Source organism: Kryptolebias marmoratus, linkage group LG12 (assembly GCF_001649575.2).
Source record: "Kryptolebias marmoratus isolate JLee-2015 linkage group LG12, ASM164957v2, whole genome shotgun sequence".
Lineage (NCBI taxonomy): Eukaryota > Metazoa > Chordata > Actinopteri > Cyprinodontiformes > Rivulidae > Kryptolebias > Kryptolebias marmoratus.
In genome coordinates this window covers 4,615,016-4,623,716 of record NC_051441.1, presented here as the reverse complement: position 1 = coordinate 4,623,716, position 8,701 = coordinate 4,615,016, and the positions used below count along the sequence as shown (strand labels likewise).

At 41.5% G+C, this 8,701-nt stretch overlaps 1 protein-coding gene across 4 annotated transcripts in view; it reads left to right on the top strand.

Annotated features, from left to right (window-relative positions):
* Positions 1-5,633, top strand: part of znf652 (zinc finger protein 652) — a 13,748-nt gene extending 8,115 nt beyond the window's left edge. For all 4 annotated transcript variants that reach the window (XM_017429430.3, XM_025008873.2, XM_017429431.3 and 1 more), the window contains exons 5-6: positions 2,553-2,697; positions 4,627-5,633. In XM_017429430.3, coding sequence (XP_017284919.1) covers positions 2,553-2,697; positions 4,627-5,249 — 768 coding nt within the window. In that variant the 3' untranslated portion in view covers positions 5,250-5,633. The remainder of the gene's footprint in view (positions 1-2,552; positions 2,698-4,626) is intronic.
* The last annotated feature ends 3,068 nt before the right edge of the window (positions 5,634-8,701 follow it).

Genomic DNA, 8,701 nt, shown 5'->3' with positions numbered 1-8,701 from the left:
TTTGCTGAAATCTTTGTGGGCAAATGTGAAGCATTAGCGCACATTTTGGCTTCGGTCGCTGCTCCTGCACGCTCCCGGCATTCTGATGTTAACAGGAAGTGACGTCACGTGTCTTCTTCCTGAGTTATTTGGGGTTATTTTGTATTCCACGTTACACAAACTCACAAAGAAGACACTAGACCGCAGAAACGGTGGTGAATCACTTCAGAAACAATAAATATTGGGCAAAGTTGCAAAAAGTTGCGATTTCGCGGGGTTTGCTTAATTTTGCGTTAATAGTTGCGATCGCAAAATCCTAGAGGGTCTGTTTATTGTACTTTTAAGCTCCTCATTGAGATGAGGGAAGCGTTTGTGTTTACACAGAGCATGAATGTAAACTGGCTGAGTAAAGGTGAGCTAATAACAGTGTGTAATTAGATGACTAGGAAGATATTTATCTTGCAGGTTATTAAATGTGTGATTACACGTGGAAAATAATATTAAGCAGATTGTTGCATGTGTTTATCTTCCTCATCAAGGTTTTAGTTGGAACTTTAACCTTCAGTATCTTGGTTTATGGGTGACTGTACGCTCAGGTGATGGAACAGGTTTTGTGTACAATGTGGGGTTTTTTCCATACCGTTCGAGGCGTAAAGATAAGAAAAGGCCTGACCACTGTACAAATATTCAATGTAAAGATTCAGTAAACATTTGCGCTTGCCTGTTTAAAAACGGACAGAATGTTGGCTGAGAAATTGGGACATTTGAGTCCAGCAAAGTGTTGAAATCCTGACTTGTTCACGGCGATAATATCAGGATCAGAGTTTAAAGAAGACTTCGTTTGAACCTCTTCTGCTCAATGTTGGCCTCTTAAAACCTTTCAGGACAGTTTTTTTTAATCATAAACGTCATTGAGGAATTTTGACTCCTCCCGTGTCTCACGTCGGTCTCCAAATGCTCCTGATTCGACGAGAACTGAATGTGTCATAAAATCCAGTCATTTTCAGTAACGTTTTAGTGGCGGCAGTCCAAGCTATCAACACCAACATGTTTCAAATCACATTACCGGGTTCAGTTACAGGCAGTGGGTCTGAATTAGTCTTTATTTATTTTTTTGCCTGCTTTTCGAAGAAATCCCAACAGATGGCGTTGTGAAATAAGGAAATGTGTTTTTCTTAATATAGAAATGACAGCTCCTAAACCACACAGAGTTCCTTGTAATTACACGGAGCAGCGACGGGTTCTTCCTCTTCTCATGGCTTTATTTATTTTCCTGTTTATAATTAGGTTAGAATCCACATCGCACACTGAAATGTTGACTTTCTGGACTGATGGTGTACCTTAGGCATTCTTAATAAACTAACCTAAATGTTCTTTGTAATGTATTTATTTTAAGCTGAGTTCTGCGTCTTGTGGATCATGACTGAATATATTGTGTGTTTCCAAAAGCAAACTGAAGGTAGTTTTCCGTGGTTTCAGCACATGTGCTTTGTGGTTTGAGACCAGCTTTAAAATGTTCAGGTTTTTTTCTTTTATAGTTCCCTTTTTTTTTTAAGACATTTTGATTTGTCACTTCCAGAATTTCTAAACCTTCAGCTGATGTTGTCGTCATCAGATCAGACTTGTTGTACAGAGAAGAGGAAATCCAAATATTTCAACTATCAGAGAGCTGCGGCCCCAGGCCCACACAGAACGTTTCTAAGAGTAAAGTTGCTTTGATTAAATGTCTGAAGTTACCCCACGCTGTAAGGTATTATTACAGCTTCCTAAGTTGGTGCAATGTATAGCCCTTTCTCATTAGTGGGGAACCTTGAATGCCCATATGGACATGGCTAGTCTCCTTTTTCCACACACCAAGCAGCCATTTATTTCGTCAGGTGGTGCCACTGAGATTATAAATACCTCACCTCTGGAAAAAAAAGCCTCGTAGTGCAAACATGTAGTGAACTCTGTGGGAGTAACAGGGCTAGAGCCAGTGATTATTTGCAGTCTAAATCTATCTGCTAATTATTTCCTGAGTAAAAAGTTCAATACGTTACATTTTAAAACTATAGACAGGGATGACCTCTATAATTTAAAGCAGCAAGCTGAATGAACTGAGTAGGCAACAACAAAAGTGGTTGAAGCAATGTCTTAAACTTCTAATTATTGTTTAAGTGTCTTTTTTGTACGTTTTGCACTTTACAGTTCCAGTACACGGCATTTAGATCAACGTTGACCAATTAATGTATTCATTTTTTTCTAGGGTTATGGTTTTTCTGTTTGCTTGGTGTTTTTTTTTAACCTGATGTTTGATGAGCAGCCTCTTCTCAGGCCATCGGAGCGGACCAATCACAGCAGACTGAGGTTTTCCAGAGGGGGGCAGCTTCCTTTGCTCCTGTTTGTACAAGAAACTAAACATGCGCATTAAACTAAAGTCTACATTTTATAGCAAGGTTTCAAATCTATAAAGAAACGGCATGGGACAGATGTGTTGTATGTTTCGTTTTATGTGTGTATCTGCACATGCATGTCAGTGGGTTTTGTGTGTTTGAGCACTGAGCTCTGAAAGCTTTTCTTGTCCCTCGCCTCAGAACTGTGACGAACGGTTCCAGTACAAGTACCAGCTGCGCTCCCACATGAGCATTCACATCGGACACAAGCAGTTCATGTGCCAGTGGTGCGGCAAAGACTTCAACATGAAGCAGTATTTCGACGAGCACATGAAAACGCACACAGGTGAGAACTGAGACTGACTGTGCGCACCTTGGCGAACGAACACAGCCCTGTTGTTCCACGAGTCTTCACTGCAGATATTTTAAATTATTTTCACCGCAGAAGCCTTTTTTTTGAATCTGTGAGGCTTTTTAAGAAACTAGGGACTCAGTCTATGTTGGGAAAACGGAAGAAAGATTATGAATTTTGTTATCAAGTTGTGTTTAATGCCTACATCCACACATTTGTTCCTGTGTTTCACACTTATTATTAATTAAGGCCTTGTTCACAGGAAAATGCTGTCTTTCCAAAACAATCTTTTTATTTTTCTTCAAAAAATGTCCTTGTCAACAGGTCATTGTTTCTAGAAATGTTTCCATTTACATGGAAATGCAAAGAAATTACCCTAAATGCTGTAGTAACTATGCCAGCCCTGTAAGTGGCGCTGTAACCGTCGTGAAAATTCACCAAAAACATGAAAGATGATGTGAAGAAGACTCTAAACTGTATAAAAACAAGATTGTGTCACATTAAACTGCTACTGAAGTTCTGCACGTTTAAATATCTACGACTAAAATGTAACACCGACAGGAATGCATGGAGCAGATTCTGACTGATGTCACAGTTTTGACATTTTTTTCAGTCTTGGTTTTCATTTTTGCTTGTTGGTAGCTTTTCTTTAAACACAACTCTGCCTCAGTAAGAAACCTGAAAATAAACTGGCTCACTTGTAAAGACATCACATTTAAAAGCTTTTGTACTTTATTTAAATAAGCAAATATTTTTCTGTTCTTTGAAAGTTGTTCACAGCTCTTTAGCTGCAGTTAATTTAGATGCTAATTAGAGCTTGATGGGGTTTTACTAATTAGTCATATTTTATGTCAACATGCTGCACATTAATTTAGCGATTGTTAATCAAATTTATAGTGTTTTATTGAGTTTAATACAGAGACGTTACATTTCTGTTAAATGTCTCCAAACAACAATGTTCTGGAACTTTCTCAGCCAGTCCGGCACCGAACGCGCTCTATAAAAAGACTTGGGTGTTGCTGTTTTACCCTGTTTCTGCAATGAGAGGGATGTTTCACATCAAAGAAGAGCCTTGCATATATTGTGGCTTATAACGACTACCCATTCACATGAAGGTTTACGTCCCTTTTTGGTTCCTGTCCATGTTGCACTGATGTTCAAACTGAGCCGCGGTGCCTCCTCCACTGCTTTTCCTGAGCTGTGGGTGGAAACGCCACACTCAGTTGGCCCTCACGGTTATATTCGAGACGTGTAATTATGCTACCCTCTCGTATGCTTGCAGCTACCAACCAATTTAGCCTCGTCCACCGGGGGGACACACCCATCCTGCTCTGTAATAAGCTGCTCAAATGTTAACCCAAGTTTGGCTCCCCGAGCGCAGAGTTTTTGTGAATCCTCGTGAGCGAAACGTAACGGTTACAGAAGGCTAGCACATCAGCTGTCACCTTCTAATATTCAATTGGTGGAGGAGCTTCACACATAACATGCCAGAATAAGGCATTTAGAGAGCCCTTCAGCAGGCTGTTAATAGATGGCTGCGTGGGTGGTAACAGGCACATTCAGTGGCTCCATGGAGGGAGGTTAATGAGAGCGGCATTCTAGCGGCGCTGCTGTTGTTCACTTTCACATCTTCAGTTCTCAAAGTGCGAATTGTAATAGCTTTCCGGGGAGTGGGTGGGCTGACAGAAAAGACCATCACTTCAAGATGGCAACTTATTTGCATTTTCAAAACTGAAATGAAAAGGGGAAACTTTCTGTGAAAAGCTTTAATCACTTGGAAGTTTGTTACCAGAACATTTGACAGCAAATGATTTGACTCTGATGCATCATATTATTATGTCTGTGCTGGATTTTTTTTTTCCCCTGTTAATTGATAGATTGTCTTTCTCTTACATTCGGTATTGTTTTCACGACTCTGTGCAGGAGAGAAGCCTTTCATTTGTGAGATCTGTGGGAAGAGCTTCACCAGTCGGCCCAACATGAAGCGCCACCGCCGCACCCACACCGGCGAGAAGCCCTACCCCTGCGAGGTGTGCGGCCAGCGCTTCCGCTTCTCCAACATGCTCAAAGCCCACAAAGAGAAGTGTTTCCGGGTCACCAGCCCCGTCATCCTGCAGACTAGTGGACCCCCTGTGCCTGTTCGCCTTTTTACCAATGCCTTCACCTCTTCGTCCACCTCCTCCACCACCGGACCCGGCCCCTCAGCCGCAGCTCCGGCCACCACTTCAGCATCTTTGGGCCTCAGTCCGACCGTCGGGTCCATCCCCCCCCAGGCTCCCGTCGGACACACGTTTCCCCACGTGCAGCTTCCCTCCTCCCACCATCATCCCCACCCCGCAGCAGCCCAGCAGCACCTGTCAAACCCAGCCCAGCAGGCCCCGTCTCACCCCCACCATCATCTGGTCGTGCCGCCTGTCTCTCACCTCCCCCCTCCCCCGGCTCTTTTTAAGAGTGAGCCCCTAAACCACTGTGGGCACGAAGACAGCAGCTACCTGCACCACATGACCCCTCACGACAAAGGCCCCGGAGCCCCTCAGCACCACTGAACTGCGCTCCAGCCACGCCTCGTTTGTCCTCTCGTAGTTCCGTCTCAGTTTAGTACCTGCAGGGCCCCAGCAGCACACTGGGAGAAGACCAGTGTGGGGTACACGAAGGGGGGAGGGGGGTTTGCTTTCAGGCACCACGTCGAGGTGTTGTTTTGGAAGTTCTCAAAGTAAACGGCAGTATAACTCAAAATAGGAACATATCTGTTCTGTTGGACACGTGCGATGACTTCAAATCGCAGACTCTCTACGTAGTCATGCCTTGCAGATTTAAATCTAGCTAAACGCGCATCTGTGTGTGCAAAAGATTCAGACTATTGCACCCTCAGAGCATACATTTAAGTGAAACCCCATTTAAAAAAAAAAAAAAAAAAAAAAAAAAAAAAATGGTCAAATGACAAAGATTTTATAACCTCAAGTAATTTGTCTGAAACATTTTCTTCTGTAGAAAATGATTTAGTGTCTCTCTTCATAGATGGGTGTNTGGACACGTGCGATGACTTCAAATCGCAGACTCTCTACGTAGTCATGCCTTGCAGATTTAAATCTAGCTAAACGCGCATCTGTGTGTGCAAAAGACCAAGGCATTAGCCCCGAATGTCGAAGTCTAAAAACCACACCGACAATAAAAAAAAAAAAAAAAAAAAAAAAAAAAAACTGGTCAAATGACAAAGATTTTATAACCTCAAGTAATTTGTCTGAAACATTTTCTTCTGTAGAAAATGATTTAGTGTCTCTCTTCATAGATGGGTGTAAAATTCTCATTTTCATCAAAAGCTGCTGATGGAAGTCAGTTTATGTATTACCTGGTTTTCATGGATCATCGAATATTTGTCTTATTGGACTCCTCTTTTTGTCAAGCTGGCTAGAGGTAATAGATTTATCAGGACTTGAGCTTTCTGTGCAGCTCCTTCCCATAGCAATACTCCACCTGTCCTTAGTCGTACTGCAGAAACCTCGGGAGCCCACAGAAATGTTTAATGAATGTTGAAACTGGTTCTACCTGGACCCTTTTCTGTGCAAAGGCCAAGATTAACGCTTTCTGTCAGAGGGCCAATGGCAGTAGTGCAAGATGCAGTGCCATAGGTTACTGAGAAAAAGGGGAGAGGGTTTTGTTGGTTTTTTTTAATAAAAGGAAAAAAAAAGCTTTTGTAAATGTTGAATCTGGACAAAGTCTGAGATTCAAATTTTGGTTAAAAATGGTGCTTTCCATTCCATTACCTAAAATAGTTTCTAATTTTTCTTTTACGTAGGTATGAAATACAGCAGAATGCATCGAGTCATACAAAACATGTCTTTTCAACTAAAGGAAATTGATATTTTGTGATCAAGACAACTTTATTTAGGCCAGACCTGCCCTAGGCACACACACACACACACCTACCTTCGTACTTATTTTAAGCACACACAAAAGACAAAGATCATCCCATCACTGATTTACTGATCAGTGCCACCTCAAGCTTTCAGTTGCTTTTAGATTGCATACGACTGTCGAATACTGCCACTGTGAGGGGCCAGACACGTGGCCCCGTCCGGTCTTTACCCCCACCTCCCTTTGCTGCTGTTGAAATGATACGGGTTACCATGTTAAAGGTCATCTGATACACACACACACACACACACACACACACACACACAGTATACACAACTGGGATCTTTTTCTTTAAAGCTCTTAATGGGAAATTATGCATTATTCCTGTCAGCCTATATTCCACAGTTTGGTGTGGGGTGGTGTTTTAATGTTTGACTCTCTGTACTGACATTGATCAACGCAGCCATGTTTGTCACCTGTTGAATGTTGCCTAAGCCGAATGATGGCTGATGTCATGTTCTCTGATCATTTACTCAGTTTTAAGCTAATGAATGGTTCTGTTGTGTAGATAATACTGTTATTAGCACATGATAGGAAATGCCAGGATAAGAAGCAGCAGTCGTGTAACTTTTTTTTTTTTCTTTTTTAGCAAATAGGCACACAGTATGTGTGATAAAATGAGTTGCAAGAAATGACCAATAGTGTGAATGGTATTTTTGTTGAAAAGGAGCAGAACTGGTTGGTGAGAATTTGTATAAATTTGAGTTGCGTCACGAGTTCTTGCCACCTCAGACTAAGGCCCTGTTCAGAACTTGCACCAACTTCTCTCCCTTGTGGTCCGGTTGCAGGTGGACAGCTCTGACTGAGAGCCTTCACACCTGTGAGGGAAATGCAAACCCCAAAACAGAGTTAAACAAATGCATTTTGTTTTTGTTTTGTCCAGTACCAATCTGCAGAAATCAGGGCAGCCAGTTGCTGACATACAGCACCATTTTTTGTCTTTTTCTGACCATCTAACTAAATAAAATTGCTTAACTTAAATAAACATATATTTAACAACACATAGAAGAACTTGAACACTTGAAAATAACATATAGGAGAGTATTCTTGCTTTAAAAATGCTAAATTGTGGGCTGGTTGTAGCAGCTTTTTACTTGGTAATCAGTTAAGTATCCACAGGCCGGTTGCTCTTTAAAAAATATTGACCAAAAGAAATGCAGTTGGCCAATTAATCATCTATCTCTACCCCAAAACATTACAGTACTTTCAGGCATCCGAATAGGGCTGCACAGTATTCCAAAAACGTGACGTGCAATGTTGTTTAATGTTGCGATAAACCCACATTTTCCTCACTTTCTCTTTTGTCATCACCCTCATCTAAACCAGGTGTAGCTATCAAAGCCAATGATAGTCTGCTGGAGTGACCAAATATATTATTAGCATGCAGAACATGAATCCAAGGTACTTTAAATATACTGGTCTGTGATTTATTGCTGACCAAGCAGACCTTTGCAGTATTGATACTGCAGTCATTGGCATTGTGATAAAAATAAATTATTGGTACATTGTGCAGCCCTGCATCTGAAATATATTATTATTTCAGAGCCTTTTGAGTCAAACAGCTCTTATGTTTAAATACCTAACAGACACGATATGGGAGAAATAAAGGTACATGAATAATTAGTGACTTCATAAAGCTCCGTGGAGCAAAAGTGATGGATGCAGAGACCACAGAGGATCCAATCAGCTTAAAACAATCAGAACAAACAAAAGAAACTCAGCATGGAGCGTTCAGACTACCAAACTTATTCGAATAAAAGGAATAAGACCACCTGAGTGCACATTCAGGTGTTCCCACCTGTGTTTGGCACTGTCCAATCGGATCACAACAGATGGAGGTTAGTTCCAGGTCTGAAAGGGTCCTAACGATGTTGTTTTTTTGTTTTGGAGGAAGTTGTGAGAGTGGTTGTGATTGCAGCCTCGATGTCCCCAGTGCTCTTCTACCAAAAGCTGCTCTTACAGTGTGCTCCGACGATGTGTGTGTACTTTCAGACGTTCGATGGCAGTAAATTAACTCGACGATATTCAGTCTGAAGTGACTGAGCTCAGTAGTTTAGTTCCTTCCTTTTTTTTTTTTTTTTTG